The sequence below is a fragment of the Lagopus muta genome, chromosome 3 (assembly GCF_023343835.1).
Source record: "Lagopus muta isolate bLagMut1 chromosome 3, bLagMut1 primary, whole genome shotgun sequence".
Lineage (NCBI taxonomy): Eukaryota > Metazoa > Chordata > Aves > Galliformes > Phasianidae > Lagopus > Lagopus muta.
In genome coordinates this window covers 56,612,129-56,634,095 of record NC_064435.1, presented here as the reverse complement: position 1 = coordinate 56,634,095, position 21,967 = coordinate 56,612,129, and the positions used below count along the sequence as shown (strand labels likewise).

General features: G+C 36.4%; 1 protein-coding gene across 8 annotated transcripts; it reads right to left on the bottom strand.

The window, feature by feature from the left end:
* Nucleotides 1-659: 659 nt before the first annotated feature.
* Nucleotides 660-21,920, bottom strand: C3H18orf63 (chromosome 3 C18orf63 homolog). 8 transcript variants are annotated; one of them, XM_048939295.1, is made up of 14 exons: nucleotides 18,996-21,920; nucleotides 18,259-18,337; nucleotides 17,724-17,780; nucleotides 16,552-16,663; nucleotides 14,777-14,818; nucleotides 13,853-13,929; nucleotides 12,416-12,525; nucleotides 11,532-11,628; nucleotides 11,347-11,432; nucleotides 10,599-10,782; nucleotides 8,200-9,243; nucleotides 6,895-6,990; nucleotides 5,573-5,659; nucleotides 2,024-2,137 (listed from the first exon to the last, which is right to left on the bottom strand). In XM_048939295.1, exons 1-13 carry the CDS (start codon nucleotides 19,127-19,129, stop codon nucleotides 5,603-5,605), a joined length of 2,175 nt encoding a protein of 724 aa, XP_048795252.1. In that variant the 5' UTR covers nucleotides 19,130-21,920; the 3' UTR covers nucleotides 2,024-2,137; nucleotides 5,573-5,602. The 8 variants fall into 8 exon arrangements, with proteins under 8 accessions (XP_048795245.1, XP_048795247.1, XP_048795246.1 ...); XM_048939294.1 differs by lacking the exons at nucleotides 16,552-16,663; nucleotides 17,724-17,780; nucleotides 18,259-18,337; nucleotides 18,996-21,920 and adding an exon at nucleotides 15,548-15,845; XM_048939288.1 differs by lacking the exons at nucleotides 5,573-5,659; nucleotides 16,552-16,663; nucleotides 17,724-17,780; nucleotides 18,259-18,337; nucleotides 18,996-21,920 and adding an exon at nucleotides 15,548-16,075 and having other exon boundaries at nucleotides 660-2,137.
* Between the last annotated feature and the right edge of the window lie 47 nt (nucleotides 21,921-21,967).

Sequence of the window (21,967 nt, the reverse complement as noted above, 5' to 3'; positions counted from 1 at the left end):
CATCACAAATAGTTCAGCTGTAGTCCTCTGAATCCTCCAGTACTGAAGACAGAGAAAGCTTTGCTTTGCTTTTTCTAAGCTTTTGCTTAGAAAAACTGATGAAAGAGCCATACAAAATGATAAACCAGCAGCCATCAAAGGGTGGGCAATATTTTCTACCTTTTGACCTTTGACCATTTTCTGACTCCCAAGGATTTCTTTAACTTTTTACAATTCCACCTGTTACTGATGCACATCAGGATATTCTGGGGCAGGTGAGTGAGTCTGTCTGTTTCTTCCCTCTGAGAAGTCCAACCTGCAGACATTATGGACGGAGGCCCCAGGTGACCCCAGGCAGCGAGGGCACTGCCCAGCTAGTGAGAATTCAATACAGGAGGAACTGAGAGAAGCTTTTAACGCTGCTCTACGTATAGCAAAAGGCAGCAGTGAAGATCCCTTCAGCATCAATAAACCCCTGCAAAGGCAGCCCCAGCACTAACCCCGCCTCCCTAACAGCAGCATTTCCACCACCACTCCTGCATCCACCACCACTCCTGCACCCGGTGCATTTTCACTCTGTACCAAACATGTTGCTGCATATTTACAAGGGCTGGGAGGGTTAGAGTAACAGGTTCCCACCCACAGCACAGGCTAGAAAGGATTTGGCCATTTAGCACAAATGAATTATTCAGCAGTTTATTTGAAGTGGAACAAATTGAATATACAATAATTGTATTTTCTCTCTTTGGAGTATTATAATAGATAACACAAAGTGATGCAAACATTTTAAAACATGAGAATGATGCAGAATGACTTCCGTTAATAAGGAGATACCAGGCAAATGCTGGAAACAGGCAGCACTTAAATAGCTGCTATGACAGACAGACCAGATGAAGCACAAGCTTACATAGCATAGCAGAAAGGCAACTTTTCCACGAGCTTTTCCATATTGTGAGAAAGAAAAAGATAGATTACATCTAAACAAACCTATGAAAGAATAACTAATCCACAGCAGTTGAAAAGTGGCTTTGTATACCAGTTTTCAAACGACGTAAATATGGTTTGGTTTCTTGATGAGTATATTGCTCTTTTTCGTGTTATTTGTGTGATGCAGTTTTTTTTATATTGTATGCAATAAATTTACAAGTCACTGAAGTGCTCACTTTCTTTTAAATTCTGGCACCATTAAATTAGAACTATGCTAACATTTTCCATTTCAAATAAATAACGAAATGTTACGAAATAAACAAACTTGTTATTGCAGGAGAGAAAAATCCTAACACGAAACATGAGGCAAATAAAAACACAACCATGGCAATATCCAAAGTTCTCATAAAGCATGTGAAGTCTTACTGTACCAATTCCTTTAGAAAAAAAAAAAGTTTTGGCAATGTATTACCAAAGCAAACCTTATACTACAATTTTAGATTGTTTGAGTTTAGAAATCGGTGTTTGCCTCTTAATTTCCATGTAACACAATAATATTCACTTACAAACAACAATAATGGAACCAAAATAATTCATATGTAAATTTGTAACTACATTTATTTTGATAAAATTACTTAAATGCCAGCAACATATATTTTGCATGAATTGCTCGAGAGTGGCGTTGTGAATTGGACTTTAAAAATCCTTTATATCCAGTGGTTTTATCTGTGGGAATGGAAATTCACTAAAAGATATAACAGGAGCTAAAGAAGATGTAATCAAATCCAGCCTTGAGATCATTCCCTGCCTAATAAAAACTACAGTTATTTTTGAACTATTTGACAAGAAGAAGTTATTTAGGAATGTTTTACTGTTGAAACAAAGAGATGCAGATAATATAGCAAATAATTGGGTCATTAAATATGATTATGACATAAAAATACAAACTTGAAACTTCAAAATAACTTGGAACAGCAATCAGGCATGTAAGCAAGTGCTTGGATAGACATAATGTGATTAAAGAATTCCAAACAATTAGCTGAATTTCCAGAACCATTTGAGGATTATTAACCTGAACTGTCTGGGAGAGGTGGTGACATATGGATTCACTTGACTGTATGTATTTCACCTTCAATTTTTCATCCAGAACAGGTAGCAGTGACATGACATAAACAGAGTAAAGGTCACAAAGCTCAGAGATCCTCAAGTGCGTTAATGGCCTCTTGGAAGCCTGAATGAGGAAAACAGAAAAAGCTGAGATCACAAAAGAAATCTAAAGGCAACTCAGAACAGTACAGCTAATATGCAACAAAAATTGGTGTATCTCTGTATTTGTGTTTTCCTTAAAGAGTTTGTATCTAGAACATTCCAAGTTTTTTTTTTTTTTAATCTTTACACAGAACAAATGAAAAAGCTGTCGTTCATACATACTCAACCTTGTCTTTCCTCTAACATTTTGAGTTTTTAAATTTAAATCCCTCAAAATATTGCTTTTGTGGTTCTGGAGACAGCAATTTCCATTGCAGAAGTATGTTCACAGCTTTTTAACTAGCTGAGATGAAGTCTTAGCTCTACAGAATTGTAACAGACGGAATCTGAAGAAACCATTCTCCAGCATTTTAAAATAGTTGACCATACATTAAATTGGATTAACCGCAATTTGGAACAAACCTGCAGCAATGAAAAATAGACAGGATCATAGCAGTAATGGGATAACATCTACTTTTTGGAGCAAGGCTCTAACAACTTACTAAGGCATACAGACCAAAGGTTATTTCCGATCTGATTTGGAAATCAGCTTTCCTGCATTATAAAATAAATTGCTTTATCTTTGAGTGATTAAAGTGATTAAAAAATATTCAGAATCTTTTTTCAATGAAAATACAAATATTTTCACCACGCATGATTTCCATGTAAATGTTTTCAAATTTGTTATGTGTTCCTTCAATAAACAGATCATGTTACGTTTACATAACAAAAAGTTATTACTTCAACTTTATATTTTACATCAAGAAAGCACTTGAAAGACGGCTTTGTTTGAATTTCATACTATATCGTTTTGATTACAAGAGAAATTCTTAAATGTTGGCTTGGGACAATCCACGTTTTAGAAGAAACAATATAATAGTGATCCAGCTCTCATATAAAAAACTGCTGAGAATTTTTACTTAATTCCAGTTGTGTGGATCCCCCACGTTCATTGTGTGTACAGTATCCTTACATCAATGGTAGAAATGGTAGAAATTTAGAAATAAAATATTAGTATTATTACTCTCTCAGATGAGTTTTTAGGTTCTCGTTTGCTAAATGGAATTTGGCAACCACATCCAAAGGTCAGTATCCTACAACAACACAAGAGTAGGGCTACAGGAAGAGTTCTGTAGATGAGTGGCTTGGGAAATTCAGCTCTGCTATTTTGAGTATGTCCTTCCCCAGAGAGGGGGGAATTGTCTACACACAGATACAAACAGAATGAACGAGAATGGTTTAGTGTTAGAATTAAATATTAAGGATCTTAAAATATTACGTGCTTCTTTCAATGACACTTTATATGCTTTATCAACATATCCCCTTTTTTTAGTCCAGTAAAATTGAGAAGAAAATCTGAATCACTCTGAATTCCTCAAGCAGTTTACAGGCTGTTAATGTGGCACATTACTAACAAACCAACCCTTTTCAGAAGCTAATTGTAAAAAAATAAATGTTTTTACTGTCATGAATTACAAGATCCAAGTCATTCTTGTCAACTACATAACTGAATTCCACTCTAGGACCTTCTCACCTACAGCTGTTGCTGCACAGTAAATTTGAAAACTTAAAAGTAATTCTCAAGTGTTGAAGAAAAAAACATGTATTCTGAATGCAAGTACAGTAATACATCATAAAGAGAAATCAAAGCAAAATTTTTCAGAAATGAAATTGTAGGCACTGATCCAACAGCAGAAGTTATTTTAGCTCTAGTTTTGTTTTTAAGTCTCCAGTGCCGATGATGAATCCATACCAATGGTATTCTTAGAGATCATATATTAAATATGTGATCAGACAGAGAGGAATGGTTTCAAGCTAAAAGGGAGAGGATTTAGACTGGATGTAAGGAAAAAAGTTGTTCTACCATGAGGGTAGTGAAGCATTGACACATGTTGCCCAGTGAGGTTGTGGATGCCCTGTGCCTGGAGACACTCAAGGTCAGGCTGGATGGATTCTGAGCAACATGATGTAGCTGTAGGTGTCCTGGTTCATTGCATGGGACTTGGAGACATTTAAAGGTCCACACCAACTCAAACGACTCTATGATAAACACTTCATGAATGACAATTTGTTCTCCAGCGTTTATGCTTTACTTACAATAATCAACTTGGCCATTTGGTGTTTAATCCATAAATAAGAAAGTTGTAATTTTATGTACATTAAAAAGTTAAAGTTCTGGCCATTCTCAGGAACACAATCTCTGTCAATTCTCAACAAGTCAGATATCTATGCTCAATAGGCTGAAACAGATCACATCTGTAGAAGGGTCATGCCTCAATTGTCTGGCTTTGAAACTAAAGCAGGGCAGATGACACGCTAGATACAGAAATAGATTTGCTGAATAGCAGAATCCAAAGGCCCCATATGAAAATCTTCTATGGATACAACAGACTTCCTTCAGGAAGAAAGACAATTGATAGTAACATTCACCTGAGAGAATTTATCAACACTAAGAATAGAAGGACATAAAGTATACCTCAGAGACAACATGCATATTTGGCTACTTGTTAGCATTATTGTTGAAGCCAAAAGCCAGATTAAAAGACACACAGTTTGTATTTTGCTTTTTTTTTTTTTAAATTTGTATATTTTCTATTTGATTTGGGCTTATAATTTTGTACTGTTGTGTCTACGTGACCATTGTTCACACACCAATGTTTTTCCCTGAATAAATCTACTTCTACATATCTCTAAAACAGTGAACTGGAAAGGCTTGCTCCTGCCTGCATATTTTTCTCCTAATAATGTGCAATATGCTACTAGAGCAATAAAACTAGTGGTTTTCATACGTTATATGCACCCTTAATATTCTTAGGAAAAGTTTCTGCAAGACAGTTATCAGTAACAATCCATGCTGTGGTTCAAATATTTGTGGTTCAAATATCTGGCCATAAAACTAATTTTTTTCATTTTGTAGGACAGGCCATTTTGTCCTTGGATTAGATCTCAGCACCACAAAAGCATTTAGCTACCCTATTTCATGTAGTGGTATTAAATAACCACTGTAGTACCACTGTAATGGTTTATAGTTTTAACTTTAGCTGAGGTTCAAATGAAACTCAGCAGCAGCAGAAAAAAAAAAAAAAGGTTTATTTTAGTCTAAAAAAAGAGCAAAGATACAAATTAAAGCCAAGTTCTCAGTACTAGAATATGCTTTTGTCTGTAACAAAAGGAAAAAAAAATAAAGCAATGCTTTATTTGCTGGTGTCCAAAGAAACCAAGGACTTTGGCTTCTTGTTCCAGTTAACCTTGGCTTCTGCTACCTCTGTATTTTGTTCTAGAAACCAGTTGTTTAGTAAAAGTGATTCCTTTGGAGACAGTTGACAGATATCATAATCCATAAAATACAAAGGTTATTATAGACATGCAATATTATTTGAATAATGAGAAAAATCCTTTAACTTCAAAATGAACATACCCAGAATTCTCTTCAGTACTTCATTATATCCTAAATAAAAGGCTTATTTCTTTTGACTTTCTTTAATTTTGAGGAGCCTTCTTCTTTCTGTTAACAAAACAAACGAGCAAAAAAAAAAATCAGGAAAACAACAAAGCAGTAATACAAGCTAACAGCTCAACTAAAAAATTTCTTCTGAGTGTTCTCAAGCCTCCAGCCGAGGCTCCCCTTCATCTGTGCACCCAATTCACCGGTGCCAGCAGGAGTGTTGCTGCAGTGTGGGCATGGCAGGCAGCCAGTGAGGACTTGCTGCCACCTCCCTAAAGAAGCTTGCAGGGCTCTCAGGTCGACATACAAAGCGCAAAGACCCTTCATACTGCACGGGTAGTGAGAGCTCAAAAGGTCATTGATTGCTCAAGATAAAACATAAAAGGCAAGGGAACTTGGATGGAAACAGAGAAAAGTGTGTGCAATATATGCGCCTCCTGACTTATTTTATAGAGCAATTGCACAGTATGTTCTGTTGGCTATTAGCACAGATAATACTTACATCTCTGTGTAAGAAAATACAATTGTACTGAGCTTTAGAGGCTTTAGACCCGCTCCTTACTGATCAGCCTAATTTCTAGACAGTAAAAGCATTAAGAATGTGACTGTAAAGGGAAAGAAATGGAAGATATAACTGAGTTTTGAAGGACTGACATTGAGAAGCAGAAGTGTAGCCTAGAGGTAAATACAAGTAATAATTAAGAGTAATGAAAAAATTAAGAGGATTTTAAATTACACACCATTGTCACTAGAACAGAATTTAGAGGAAAAGGTCAAAAAACACAATTGGTATTAGGAACCCATTTAATTGCTGCTGTCCTTCCTAGTAATAAAATATCTGAAATACATTAAATAATTGAGAAAATATACCTTTTAAAATTCCACACTGATTCATAAATAGCATTTAGGAGTTCATTTCTACCTAAGTAATGCTGAATTCAAGCATGTAACATACACGTAACATTTACACAGCCAATAAGAATACCCATAGTTAAGCCAGACAGATAGAACTTTTGTCTGTACAATTCTACTTCAGAAACATATTTACATTATGTAACATCATTAAAGCTTTCATTCTAGTACTAACTTCCGCAGGAGACAAGAGTGTTAAATGCACATTTGAAGTAATACCAGCATAACTGATCATTTTTACCTAGAGTGGGCTCAGTAATATTTCTTTATTTCTCTGTTTTAAATGGAACATGATAAAATAATAAAGCTTGTATTTTCCTTTTTATTTCTTAATTTGAGTTCTTGTAGATTGGACTAAGGGTGTATGCATGTAGGTCTTTTACCTGTCTTTTTCTGGCAGAGCCTTTCTTTACAGATGCTTCCCTGTTGCTCTCCTTCGTTGAATGAATCAGATTTGAGGTCACTGCTTCATCACATGTCTACAGGGAACAAATATCTGACACCTTGAAGTATGGAAGTTTATACATTCATTGGAAAAAAAAAACCCACCAACAGTATTTTGTCAATCAGATCTCACCAACAAGTATTTGTAATGTCTACCACTAGCAGCGTGAATTATAATCTCACTACTCCTCAAACCAGATTTCATCTTGATATCCTGACTTACCCTGTTTAGAAATTGCTTCATGTCTTGTCGCTCTAGAAGCTAAAACGTGTCTGTTAGATGGCAAAAAAAATCTTACGCCCCTTAGTTCCCAGTGGTTTGGCACTTAGGAACTAATAAGTCTAAAAAACTGTGCACATGGAACGGTAAAAAATGCCAGGACATAACACATCACATCACATTTTATAGGTGAAAACAGAAGCACAACACATTTCATCCATGTGTCCTACCTGCAGGACATCATTCCCATAAAAATTGTACTGAAATCAGCTTAGCTATTTGTATTATCAAAATACAGTAAGAATCAGAGAAAATTAGGATTGTAGAGAATGCTTTGAGGTCATCTAGTTGCAACTTTTACTTAAAGCAGTGATAACTTCAAAGTTAGATCACATTACTTTGGGCCTCACCCAGTCATGTTTTAACAAACTGAACAGATAATAGTTCTATTTCTTCATGCAACTTATTCCAGTGCTTAACTACTCTCACTCTGGAGATTATTTTCCTTATACCAAGGAGGAATCCTTTGTGTTGTGATTTGTACTTTTAGCAAAATTTAGATTAAACTCATATTTGCAAAACCTTCCATGTTCATCTAACAGAGCACTGCTTTATATACTCTGCAGTCAGCACCACACAAACAATGAGGTTTGAGATTCCTTCCAGAGACTGCTCATTGATATGGTTTTACAGTGACTGAACACTGAAAAATTCACCCTTAAACAAATCTTGATAGACTGATAGAACAGTTTTAAAGAAATTGAAACTAGTTATTCCACCTTAAAAGCCTGAAATAAAAAAAAAAAAACTGTCTGTCTCAGAGGTCAAAGTAAATCATCTTCCCTTCCAGAACAACACTGGTTCAAAACATTAATACGTGTAGTAGAAATTTTAGATAATTTTAGACAATTATATTGAGAATGATGGCAGAACATGATGAAAGTCACCCTCGTTATCACTCAGTGTTGTTTCAGAATATGCTGATTTTGTGAGAACCAGTGATAGTGACTGTTCTTTACTGTACCTGTTCACAGACAGAGTTGGAAGGAAGACAGGTTGTCTTAGCAATACAGTTCTTAGAACGGTAGGATGCTTTGCTTTCATCATTTTTGGCAATGCACACTGTATCATTTAAGATGGATTCATGAATATTTAACCCTCGTCCTTCATTTGATTTCTTTGTTTGTCGCTGTAATAAACTGGAATTTCTCACTTCATTCTCTAATTTACAATTCTGCAAATGTACTTTCTTTGACTGGCATTGTTTCCTAAGAACTTGTATGGTATTTTGACTTGCAAAATTTTTTCCCACTCTTGAATTGGAAGTGGAAGATGCAAATGTATTTAGTTTTGGACTGATACCAGATTTCTGAAGCACTGACCTAACATTCTTATGCAGTGAAGGAGAGTTTACCTTATTGTGACTGACTTCACATGAACTCCAACCTGCAGCTGAGTTACTGGAAGAGTCAGAATTAATCATTTGTCCACTGGACTCTGTTTTCCACTGAAATACAGATACATCTTGTTTTATACATGCTTTCTCAGTAATTATCTGAAATGAGCTGCTGTGAGTAGCAGGCTTATAAACCCCAGCTAAGCTGGACTTGCAAACAGTCAACATAGAAGATTTAACACATTTTACTGGTGATTGTCTTTCAACATTTTTTCTTCCCTTCCCATCAGTTTGATTTGTGGTGTTTCCATTCATCTGTGTTAACCTTCCTTTGAAGATTGGTATAATCTTACTAATCTTTTTTGGAGGGTGTTTAAAGGCAGAGCTTCCAGGCACTCCTAAGGACTTCCAAAGTGGTAGCTCTGATATTCCAGGTATTTGCTTACTGATTAATTTCTCAGTTGCTTCAACGCTGATCTCTTCTGCACTTTTCTGGCTACTTGAGAAATTGTGCGGTTTTGGCTCTTTGATCAAATGCTCCATCCAGTGGCTGTTCTCCTTACTGCGTGACGAAGAAATGCTAGCCAAAGCCTGCTTCCTTGGAGGTGTCTGGGTCAGGGATACTACACAAACCATCTCTCCAGCCAATTTCATAGACTCAGACTGTATTTCCTGCAATATAGGGAGAGCTACTAAACTCAATTAACTGGGTTTAAAAATCTGATCACCTAATGCATCTCTATACAATATATATGATACATTCAACAATATATAACCATACAAAATCCTGTTTTGAATTATAACTGCCTGTACTTTTGGATAATATTTTCTTGTAACCATAACTGAAGATCCATTTTTTCCTTTCCTAGTTTTTCTGTTGTTTATAAACTATGCTGCAATATTGTATTTCTCAGAAGGAAAGTCTTAAATTACAAATATTATCATTGACTCAGAATCATAGAACAGTATGGGTTGGAAAGGACCTCAAAGCCCACCCAGCCCCACCCCATGCAATGGTCAGGGCTGCCCCCCACCATCTCAGCTGCCCAGGGCCCCATCCAACCTGGCCTTGAGCACCTCCAGGGATGGGGCACCACAGCTTCCCTGGGCAGCTGTGCCAGAGCCTGAGTGAAAAATTTCCCCCTAACAGCAAATATAAATCTCTCATCTTGTAGTTTAAAATATTCTTCCTTGTTCTGCCATTACCAGACCACGTAAAATATCTGTTATTATTTTGGTTTAGTGATTCTCAACTGGACAATGCCCTTTCAAAGGGGTCTGCAGGGAGTTTATCTGATAGACTCTTAGGACTAATAAAGGCATCTGTATATTGAACAAAAGATGTCTGAATGCCTATAAAAACTGCAGATGACAAGGAGAAACCATCCTAGCTTTGATCATTGAAGAGACCTAAATAGGAACTGCGTTCTGAAAGAGGATTATAGTATTTTAAAATCTCCGCAATTTCTGTCAGCATTCTTTGTTGAGAATTAATTACTTCACTTCTTTCACATGCTGCTGCCCAAGAAATTTGAGTCTCAGTCTTTGTTAAAACTCCAATTAAGGGTGTTGTGCCTCCTCTCCGTCACCTGCCAGAGTAAATCTAACAGCTGGAGTGCTTTTAAATGCCCAAGTTTATACAACTTAATTTTTTCCTTAGTTTGTTTTTTAAAAAATAATTTGCAGAATATCTTTAAAACTTATTATTCCAGAAGGAGTGTGGGAAAGTCCTGGAAACTTGACTGTAAAATAAGGATGATAGAACAGCAAATACTGATGGCAACAAATTAATACTATAACACTAATTCTAATGCTAATTGCCTTTCGAATGTATTTTTCAACTGAACAACAATATAACAATGTAAAATAATGACACATTACACATTTACTAAAAAGAACTTGATCATTGCTGAAAGCACACATTCATGCTGTCACTGAGTTCTGAATATCACAAAGCTTACTTCAAATCAGAAACAGAATACATGATATTAGTATTTTTATTAAGAAAAAAAAGACAAAAACCTTACACACACTGGGGTCCGGGAGAGTTCCTGTGTAGCATAAAGTGCTTTGCTTGACATCCTTACTGGAAATCCACACAGATGTGAAAACTTAGCCTTTGCATCAGAAATAAAAGAATTCAATACACTTTCTAAATCTGTTCTAGGGAAATACTGCACTGGCTGACTCCGAATGCATCTTAGAGGGTACCTGAATAGTGTTCAGGGATACATAACAAGCTTCTTTGTATTTTCACAATTATGAATCACTTTGCTTTAGAAAAAAATATGAAGTATGTCTAAAGATTTTTTTTCCAGAAAGTTGAAGAAAAGCATCTACTTTAAGTGACCGAAGCTTACAAACGTACAGGACTTCAAACATTCTACCCTACTGCAATAATGATATATAACCTTTAATCTAGTCTTTCCTAGCAAGAAAATCTCTTTAAAATAAATATTTGCTCACCACAGTTTTACAGAAATAGTGTTAATTTAACTGTTCCTTTTAAGGCACCATTTAGATTGGCAATATCATATTTACAGAAGCTGAGAAGCAACCTGACCTATTTGATTTCCTATTATTCTAGCATATAATTTCTAGCATAAAATTCTAGCACAGACAGATGTAATTTTTTGTTTCAGTTTGACTAACAATACAATTCCACTGATTTCTGTGAAATTGTAGAAGAAAATGCGGAGCATTCAAAAATGAAAACTTAGGTCTCAGCTAGCAGAGTGATAGAAAACGTGGAACAAAAATATTCTCAAAGGATACGTAAATAACCTTTCCCCTATTGGCTTGAAGTAAACACTCAAGTATATTTCTCTCCCCTCAGTATTCTCTGGAAGAACATATCCATACTAAAAAACAAACAAAAAACCCCACAAATGTGCATTACAAATTTAAGTTTATATTAAACATAAGGAGGAGAGGGAAAACACAAAACCAGTGCTTTTTACCAGATTCTTCCAGTGCATCTGAAATTCTTCATATGAGTGGAAAGGAGATCCTGGAGGAATTCTATGGCTGATGTTTATGATCTGACCCATTTTCATGCTGTGCACAGGCAGAAAAAATGCTTTATATATGCCTTTATAAGGATGTCATAAAGCTCATTTGAAAATACATTGGACTATGGAAAAAAAAAAAAAAGAATCAGGCACTGAAATGGGCCCAGGGAGGAGGAGTCACCAACCCTGGAGGTATTCAAGGAGTGTTTGGACTTTGTGCTGAGGGACACAGGTAAAGTGGGAACTATTGGTGATGGGAAGATGGTTGGACTGGATGACCTTGTAGGTCTTTTCCAAACTTGATGATTTTATGATTTGGCATTTAAAGCATTATTATTCTCCAGTTTTAAGAACTAACATCTTCAGTTCATAAGATAACAGAGCAAAAGCAACATTTCCTGAAATATAGACAAGAGCTTGGAACCTACAAGGCTGATTGCTCTCATCTGTAATACCCACTACCACTGAGTATAGAGCAAATTAAAACATATCATGACTTCTGACACTTATGATGAAAGCCATAGGTGAGGATTGAGATAGTCTGTCACAGAGATGAAAATATTTTTATCTTTAAATTTACACTTCCTTCTACAATTATACTCAAAGAAAAGTAACATTACAACAGCAGCAAATAGTACTAAAACTGAAACAATGTTTAAACACACAATTTGTGATTCACTCTTTTCTTTCACATTTTCCATAACCCTGAGACCTAGAAGGAAAATTTCCTGAATGCAAAACATGTGTTCTTATCACTAGCACTGAATTTACAGTTTGAATGGCAAATGTTCCAAGAAATATTTGTTTCTGCTGTAATTTAAACAAATGCCTACCTTGGCAAAACATAGCACCAGTTAGTTAATATGGAATGACCATCAATAACTGTGTTTTCATTGCTTTCAAACAGCTTTATGGCGTTAGCCGAAATATCAGAATCTTCCAGCTTAAAATAGAAAAAAGTTATTTGCAAATATCTCTATAGCAGTACACAATTTAAATACAAACACTAATCGTATATCACAATATAATTAAGTTTATATGTTATTCATTCATCTCTCACAGACTCTTTATGAAATAAGTGAAATCAGTGAAATTTAAATGTTAAGTGTATTAATAAGAATACAAAACAAAGAACTGTCTCACTTTCATGTAGAGTTTCTGAGTTTAATTTTAAACAGCATGTTTGACTGCCTAGGAACTTCAGAAGCCACTCTGCATGATCAAGTGATTTGAGGTTGTGGATGCCCCATCCCTGGAGGCATTCAAGGCCAGCCTGGATGTGGCTCTGGGCAGCCTGGTCTGTTGGTTGGTGACCCTGCACATAGCAGGGGAGTTGAAACTAGATGGGCATTGTGGTCCTTTTCAACCCAGGCCATTTTACGATTCTGTGAAGTGCCAAGATCCCAGCAACAGAATTAGAACACATTCTCACAAAGGAAAAATTTGGTTGTTGGGGCCAACCTAACACAGATTTAAAAAACATTTTCTCATTCTATGCTCTAGCATGGTTTGCATTTCTTAACTGATAAGAAAATCAGTCAATTTCTGTTTTAGAAAAGTATTCAAATAGTCAAACAGACAATGAAGCCACACCACGATCCCTTCCATTAATCCAATTCCAAAATGACATAAGGACAGCTTTAATATTCATGCTGTCCAATTAGGTCACAAAGGAAATCTTACGTTTTCTGTTCTTTAAAAGAATACTTTGAATCCAAAATACTTATTTTGGAAAATAATCAGAAAATCTAACAAATATGCCTCTGTATGTGTGGATGTACTGACATGGCCAATTTTTAGCCTCAGCCATTACTTCTTAAGCCATTTACAAAGATGCACGACAGGCTGCACCTGTGTTTTGGAAGCTGCATAAAAAACACAACAAATTCCAGAGAAAACACATCCATTTACCTTATACATAGTGCTGACATATTACCTGCAGCTTCACTTCTAATATGTTACTCAAAACTGGTTATTTATTACAGTGAGATTGTGACTTGCTTTTAGAAAAGACTGTTAGAAGGAAATTCAGAAAGTAGTCTAGAATCTGTATGACAAAGATACTTGGAATGCTTGCTGGAATGCCTCAATATAAAAAAACACGGGTGTTACACACTTAATGATTGTATAGATAGTCAATGTGACTACTTCTTAATACATCAGAAATAAGCCATTCTACCCCCATCATGCTAATTGTAAGTCACCTAGCAGAAATGAAGATAAAGAGTAGTAAGATAAATACAGCCATAGAAAATAGAACTGTGTTATACCTCGGGGGGTGGTAAACGGACTGAGCAAGCCTCCACACTGATGCAAAGCTGCTTCTCTGATACATTGATGTCTAGAACTAAAATAAAACCGAAGTCCAAAGTCCTGTTCCAAACCACAACTCAACTGTTAAGCTACTGAACCAAATAATTATTTACAGCCATTACCGGTTAAAGTACTGAGTTTAAAAAACAGATCTCAGCATGGAAATAAAAATTGCATTTTAAGAATGAAAAGAAACCCAACAACTAACTGCAATCTATACATCTCCCTGTGAACTCAGGGCCATCCATACAACTGGGAGCTTGAAACTATACGTTTGACCAGGGCAAGCACTTACTGACTTTCCTCTGGAACATTCACCCACCTATGGTGCAGAGTCTGAATGTATTACACTTCCAAATATATATTCTTGCTGCAAATTGGATGCCAAAATATTCATCTGTTGTAAATTGGATTCAATACCCCAAAATGTAATCTTTCATTTTTATACCAGAGTTTTAAAAATAAATTCAGTTTTGTATTTCCTGCAATAGTTAAGCAGCATGCTTTAATTTTGCAAACCGCAGTCAGTTTTGTTCCTTTTCCTATCTATTATTATTATTAGGCTTCCACGCTGTAATTTTAAGCCAGTGCATTTAATTATTATAATCATAATATTTTAATGATAGGTTTTAATCTATAGCTATAGATTAACAGTAGAAAAAACTACTTATCTGTGTGTAATCTTACAAGGGTTCAGACAAACTGACAACAATTAAATAGAAAAAAACCAGTCTGCCATCAAGGCTGTTTTGTCTGAGATTACTTCAGAATGAAAAAATATTATGCTGTAATAAGATAGAGGCGTCATTTCAACCTTGAGTTCACATAACTACACCTTATTCACTTACACAAGGTTACCCCTAACAGAAAGATGTACTTACCAACTGCATTTTGCCTTCCTGTTTGAGACAAAAAATCTCTTCCTTAATAATGCAAAATAAATAAATATTATTTTCTAAGCCATTAGCATCTTAAACAAAAAGCAAGCTAGACAAAAGTATATTAATGGAAAAAGATTCACAGATTTCTTTGCCTTCTGAGAAGGAAGTTACACACAGAAATATTTTTAATTGACTAAAAGGTCCATGAATTTCTTAAATTCAAAATCAAAGCTATATAGTACTACTATATATTTTAACATCTACCATGAACTTTGCCAGACTTAGCAATGCATACATGATTAAGCAAGCTGCGTGCACCAGGAGCATGCCATTGTTTGCTAAAGTTCCACTGAAGCTGCATTTTATATGAGCTACTACCTAGCCTTCTACTTGTTATTACCAAATAAGCTAATTTCACAGACCTGTATGTTTTGAAGACACTGAAAAGAAAGATACTGCTAATGCTGTGGCTAGAAATAAGCTAACAGTATATAGCACTTTTCTCATTGTATATTTTGAATGATCTATACAACAGCTTTACTTAGTAGGAACACACCATAGCATCTGAAACATCTATTTTTCCATAGTTCAGTAATTTGAAAACTTATTGTACAATATAGAAACATCAAGCAACAGAACTCCTACCTAGAAGAACAAAAATGAGTAGAAGATTGTATAATCAACAAACACACAGATGTAACAGTCATAAAATACACCAAAGAATCTAGGTATGCAGTTACTAAGCCAAAACAGAATAGATAGGATGCATACCCATATCCTAGGCTCACTATGAAACTCCAAAAGAAAAACCTCTCAAAGGAGGTCCTTCCCCACTGGCAGTCAGCTCTTAAATGGGTCAAGGAGAGGTGCAGCCAGGCTCCACCTCTTCTGGCATCACAGCTGAATTGCCTTCACCTGTGCTCCCATGGCTGACTCATTGCTCACCTCAGGTGATCAATCAGAGGTTCAGGCCATCAGCAGTTCCTATACAGAGATAGATGATAGAAACATGCTTCTGTACTAGGAAAACATAGTCAAGCCCAGCAGTTCCATTGATGAAAGCACAAATCTGAAAAACAGATGATGTTCTTAGAAGACGTTTACTGTTGCAGGGGAACTGTTAGGTCACGGCCTGAATTGGTGATTGAGCACCTGGTGAAGGGGTATGGCTGATCCAGGGAGCACAAATTGTTTGCATCTGTGCTCCCCACGTGATCAGAAGGGGTGGACCCAGGATAGAGCCATGCTGGGCTCATATAAGGGCCAGCCATGGAAGGGAGAGTATCTCTTGAGTTTAGGCTACTTTCTGGGAAGGGGTGCTGTATAGCTGGAGAGTCTTTTCCCTGTCTGGGTGAGTTTGACTTGTTTTTTTTTCTCCTGTATGTGTTTATTGGCCAACTTACATAATGTTTTGCTTAGTATAGCTGGGTACCTGTGAGCAGTGCAAATGTTTTGCTTAGTATAGCTGATAGCCTGTGTGATCTCTTTTCTTTGTGAGCAGAACAGCTATGTGATAATATCTGATTTGGAAATGATTAATTCTCTCTGTTATGTTCAGTTAAAATAACTTAGTCTATTATAAAGAGGAAAAGATTTAAAAAAAGGTTAATTTTTTTTTTTGAAGGTTTAAAACTTAAACAAAAGAGTAAATAAGCAATGAAAATGTAACTAAAGAAAAGATATATGGAAACAATATAGTAGTTAAAGTAAGGAAAGTAACTGCGATAATAAAAAAAAAACAAGCACTTGATTCTTAATCTGAGTGTGTGGAATACCTTGCACCAGGAGATGACCAGCCTTGTTCCACCTAGGTGTAAGTCTGGCTGTGAGTGTGTAGGAGAGACAGTTTTGGAGGATGGCTGGATTAACTTTCTGTGGTGCTGCCAGCTAAAAACCATCAATGAGAAAAAAGGAAAAAAAAAATACTTAATGTATCTTTTGTAAAGATTTATATCAGAATCTTAGTAAAGATACTGTTACTTTTAAGTCAAATCTGAGTGTAAGTTACATCTCTTTTCATCTACATAGCTACAAGTTAGCACAGTATTTGATGTAAACATCTAGATTTCCTGGTTTGTTGGAGTATGGTGTGCTACAATTCATTTAATGTTTTCATGGGGAATGTAACTCCATTCACTTAAGTTTTTTTCCCAATGGAGCTATCTATTACATATCTTCATACAAAAGCCACAGCTTCTAAAACTTAGGTATATTAAGTTTGTGTGAAATTCCAGACCTCTTGCAATTGCTGAAGCAGCATGCACGGAGCTTTGCTCATGTATGATACTACTTGCTTGTTTGACTCTACTGTATAGCTGCATGAAAGCAATACCTACAACTGGCTGTGCCAGAGCTTTGACTGCAATTAGTTTTTGTGAGTTAGCAAATTCAGTACCTCCACACATCTATAAAACCCACAAATAGTGCACACTGAAAGATAGTAAAGCATATGCAGAATGGCCTGAAACAGGAACTGCTGTTATGCTTCTGGGTTGTCTCTTTTCTATGCTTCACTTTTGCTTCTGAGACACCCAATCCTATGTGGGCTTGGGAGAACGAAACATGAGTGGGGAAATATTCAGCTCTTTAACACCTCATCAACAGAACCTACAGGACGTGTGGGTAGCTTCACACCACCAGAAGGACTCTTTGGTCTGTCTTTGCCTCAAGATTAAATGTTAATGCTTTTGAGCAGGATTAGGACCCCACTACAGCAGAGGAATCTAGTGAAATTGCTTAGGGAGTTTCTTAAGGTTTTTGGCTGATTGAGTATACTTATTATACTCAGATTAATGAGATACATTTTGACAACAGAATGGGCTTTTCTTTAAAACTTTGAACTTTCTCTTCTGTAGAGCAAATTGCTTGCTCTGTGAAAAATACTTGTCAACAGCAGTCACAGACAGATGTAACTGTCTGAAGAAGTGAGACATCTTCCAGCACTTACAGTAGCTCCTTGTCTTTCTACATATGCTTCACATAATCCTGATTTGTAGAATTGTATCTAAAAAAGAAAATTCAAGTGTCTGAAATTGAAGAGAATTTTATCAAACCTTACATCCTGACCATTGGTATTGCTGCCTTAGAAAAAGCATACTGAGGAGTACTTAAAGAAAATAGCACATCCTATACTTTCAAGGGGAGTGACAGCAAAACTATATGTAGGTGTTTGCCATACAGCAATCTCATTTCTTGGTGAAGATGCATTGCCAAGTGAGCAAGAGACTGCCCAAAACAAAGTGGCAGAACCTGGCTCTGCTGTTCTTTGTGGCATCTTACCAAGTCAATTCTGTTCCATGAGAGGTTCACTCCCTGAGAAGGTAATTTCGTCAAAAGAAAAAGACCTAAGCACTCATCAACATTACTAATGCATAGTACAAGTGTGATTGGAATTACGTAACTTATTCTTGGTGCTCAGAGTCCTTTGTGAAGATGTGTGGTTATATGTAACTACAGATCCTTATTTATTAGTGGTTACTGACCGCCATGACAACTGAAATTTGATTTAATGTTCCAATAACAGGTGCAGAAAGGACGTCTTGATACAGGAATATTAGCTGTCTGTAGATTTAAAAAATAGGAAAACTTTAAAAGTAAACTCCCACTTCTAGTTTATTTTTTTTTACTATTAAAAAGATAATACATTGACTCTTTTTTAATCACTTTCCAGTGGCTCAGTGTAATGTGTCAAACAAACCCAATTTACTTATTCTTAACCCACCCACAGAGGTCTAAGGCACAGATTACAGGCCTTTGGGAAATTAACAGATCTGCCTCAAAGTATTCTATTTGGCAGAATTTCTCATTTCTTCCCTTTACAGGGAATGGAATAACACTTTCTGAGTGCAAGGAATGTGCACATTCTTTCTGAGTATTCTGTTCATTGTCTCAACCTACAAAAAGCATTACAGTATCTCAAAAGATGTACCTAAAGCATTCCAAGTTTGTATGTTTACAGAGTAACTTCACACATTCATCAGTTTCAAGTAAGTTGCTCTGTAAGTTTTAACTGATGGCATTTAAAAACACAATAGTACATTTTTTCTCCAAAGCCAGCACATCACCCATCAAAAACATAAATTACTTTGAAAAAATGTCATAGTGTTTACTGCTAATAAGAACTGTGTTGATCTTATTACAGCTAATTCTAGTTGCACTAATAACATTGCTGAATAGCAAACACCAGTAGCTTCTGAAAATAACTCAGATAATTAATTACCTGCAGACTTTTATCTGAGTGCTCCTCATCTCACTTTCTGGTAACTGGGGGCTCAGTGTTATTGTAGCAGCACAGAGTTTCTGCAGATCTGGCAGACTGGCAAAGAATAGAGACTGATGCCTTCTGTCATTCATGTTCTACTGCTGATTTCACTGAAATGGAACCTGGATCTTACAGGAATGAATTGCATTCTTTAAAGGTAGGTATTTACAGAACTTTGGAAGGATGTGATATCAGATAAACCACTAATCAGTTAATTGTCTTCTGACAAGATTAGATAGGTAATATACATATATGGTGAACAGAAGCAGGCAGCACAACATACTTTTTTTAAAATAAATGTTATACTTTATTTTCTTTTAAGAACCAGAATATTAAGAGTAAACAAGGGTGAAAATATCCCTTACACGTTGTGAGTTTATGTTTGGGCTGGAATCTGTCTGGGATCCAAGTGCTGAGGAATTCTTCGGTGAAGTTTGTCCCCTACTGGCTGGCAAGAAAATTAAAGTGCCAGGAGTTCAGCAGAGAGAGACACCCTCACCAAGTCGTACAAGGACCCCTCCTAGTGCTACAGGAGACTCGTGTACTCCCTGCTTAAATCCACCACTCATCAGGTGACAGGTCAATGCTGTATCCTTGCCTATGTGAAAGGCAGTATTTTCTTATGCAATACTGCAATCTCTACTGATTCAGAATCACATTAAGCTATGTTGTTTTCCTATTCTCATACTCAAAGTATGCAAAGCAGCATTTTTGTCTCAGTGGATGTCTTAGTTGTGGGTATCTTAGTTACACTCTGACACAGCTGTAAAAAGAGAACAGACTTGTTCTTTGGAGTGGAAGGTGATTTGAAGTATAGTGGTCCTAATGAAGCTGTATCTCACAACCTAAGCTTTGCCTTAAAATAGAAATTGACTACATTTTGTGGGCAAGAGTATGAGGCAGTTTGGGGGAGGCAGTTTGGAGCTCAGGCCACAATATTGTCTTGAATTACATGTGACTGGATATTTTAGAGAGTTAGAATGCAGAGCATGTGTATGCTGATTGCTGTAACACAGACCAGGCCTGCTGCAACTCCATAATTTTTGGAATTTTTCTAAAAAAGCATTGAAAAGAACCAAAATAGCCAGAAGTTCAGACAAAGGACAAGATCCTACAATTCCTTCTTGCTATTTCTCCCACAAATGGGCGAGAGAGCAGTCAGTGTAAACTGTTATCATTCCGTAATGCTTTGCACAATTCAAATAGCAATAACTATTTCAGGACTATACACTGAGCAGAGACAGGAATTTCTTCCTTTCCCCGAACTTGTTCCTCAAAATGCATTACTGGTAAGAAAGACCAATGCTAACAAATTTCAAGAGTGTGAATAACATAGTTACAGTTGTTACCTGGTTTTCTGTTATGTGCCTACTGTATGAATCTGCGTACTGCAGCACAGTCCAGGTGCAATACAAAGGAAATAGAATGTTTATGACAAAATGTACATGTAAAATTTCATTATTCAAAGAAAATACAGCCCTTTACTACAGCAGAGATCTCAAAGTGCTCTACAGAGAAAAAGGCAGGCTGAAAATCTACTTTGTATCCAAGGGGAGCCACCAGTGCTACATACCAAAAGCAGCTGTTTTAATGTTTATCCTACTCACCTCCAAATCAAAAAAATTCTTTTTGGAAAAATGATCTTACCAAAATGGTGAAGTTATCAATAAATAGAAAGCAATTTTGTTGTCCAAATGTTATGAAGTCATTAGATATCTGAAAAGCAGATTGTGTAAATCATAGGATCCTTGAATCCTTAGAGTTGGAAAGGACCTCTAAGGGCCATCTGGTCCAACTCCCCTGCAGTGAATATATGATATTGTTTAAATCAATAAATATGATAGACTGGATAAGCTTTTTGAGGAACGATTTCAACAGTTTTTGCTAGTTCTGACAGTTCTGCTGTTCTAATTTTTTTGCTTTGCATTACTTACTGCGAAACACTAAAAACCTTTATCTCAAATTGTAGGAAAATCCCAAGATTGGTGTTTTGAGACAATTTTTGAGAAAATGGTATTTCCTTGTTTCTTATCCTTAAAATATCTCAAGTTTCTTCTTGCTATAATGAAGAGTGACATGAAACTTCATCAGATAATTCAAAAACCTATGGTTGCCTTTAAGGCAAAGCACCATTTCAAACAAATGGAGAGAAAAATCATCTTATCAGATTGTGAACGCAGAAAAGAAAGGCTGGGTCCTCTGCTTTCATTGAACTTTAAAAGTCTTTCGAAGGGTCAAACGGGGATTTCTGTGATAAAGACCACAGAATGTAAAGCACATTACAGTGTTCCTGGGCTTTGCTCTCTGGCAGAGGACAACTCTCCTGTGGGAGCCACTTGTTGTGTTCTTCCCAATGATCATAAAAAACTAATGGGGCAGAGTACTGGTAGATGGTTTATTCCCTCAGGGGAGAGCAAAAAGAGAGAAGTGCCCAGAGACAGAGATCTGCTAATCAGGAATCGCATAAAACAAACCCAAGTGCCTTCTTTATCTTATCAGTAGATCTTCACTGTGCAGGAGGAATTACACCTGTAGATGCAGTGATTATAACACGCCATCTTAAAACCAACACAACTCATGCTAAGGTGGCCTTCAGTCAGAGAATGGCTGTCACTGTTCTTCATTCAAAACAGGCAATCACAGAATTAGTGAGCAGTATTTCTTGTTTTCATACCAGCCTGGGCAATGGGACCCAGGGAAGGAAGGCCTTCCTCATTAGTACTGAAAGCTACACAAAGCTGTGAGGGGCTGCAGGGACTCGTGGCCATTGGGTTTGCTGTCATAAACTGGAGGTAGCACCTGAATCATGCCCTGTAAGCGTTATGTCACTTAAGTTACCTTAGAAACAAACAAGCAATCCCTCCTCCCCCAAAAAACGAGCAACCAACCAAAAAAAAAAAAAAAAAGACAACCTAAAACCACACTGGAAG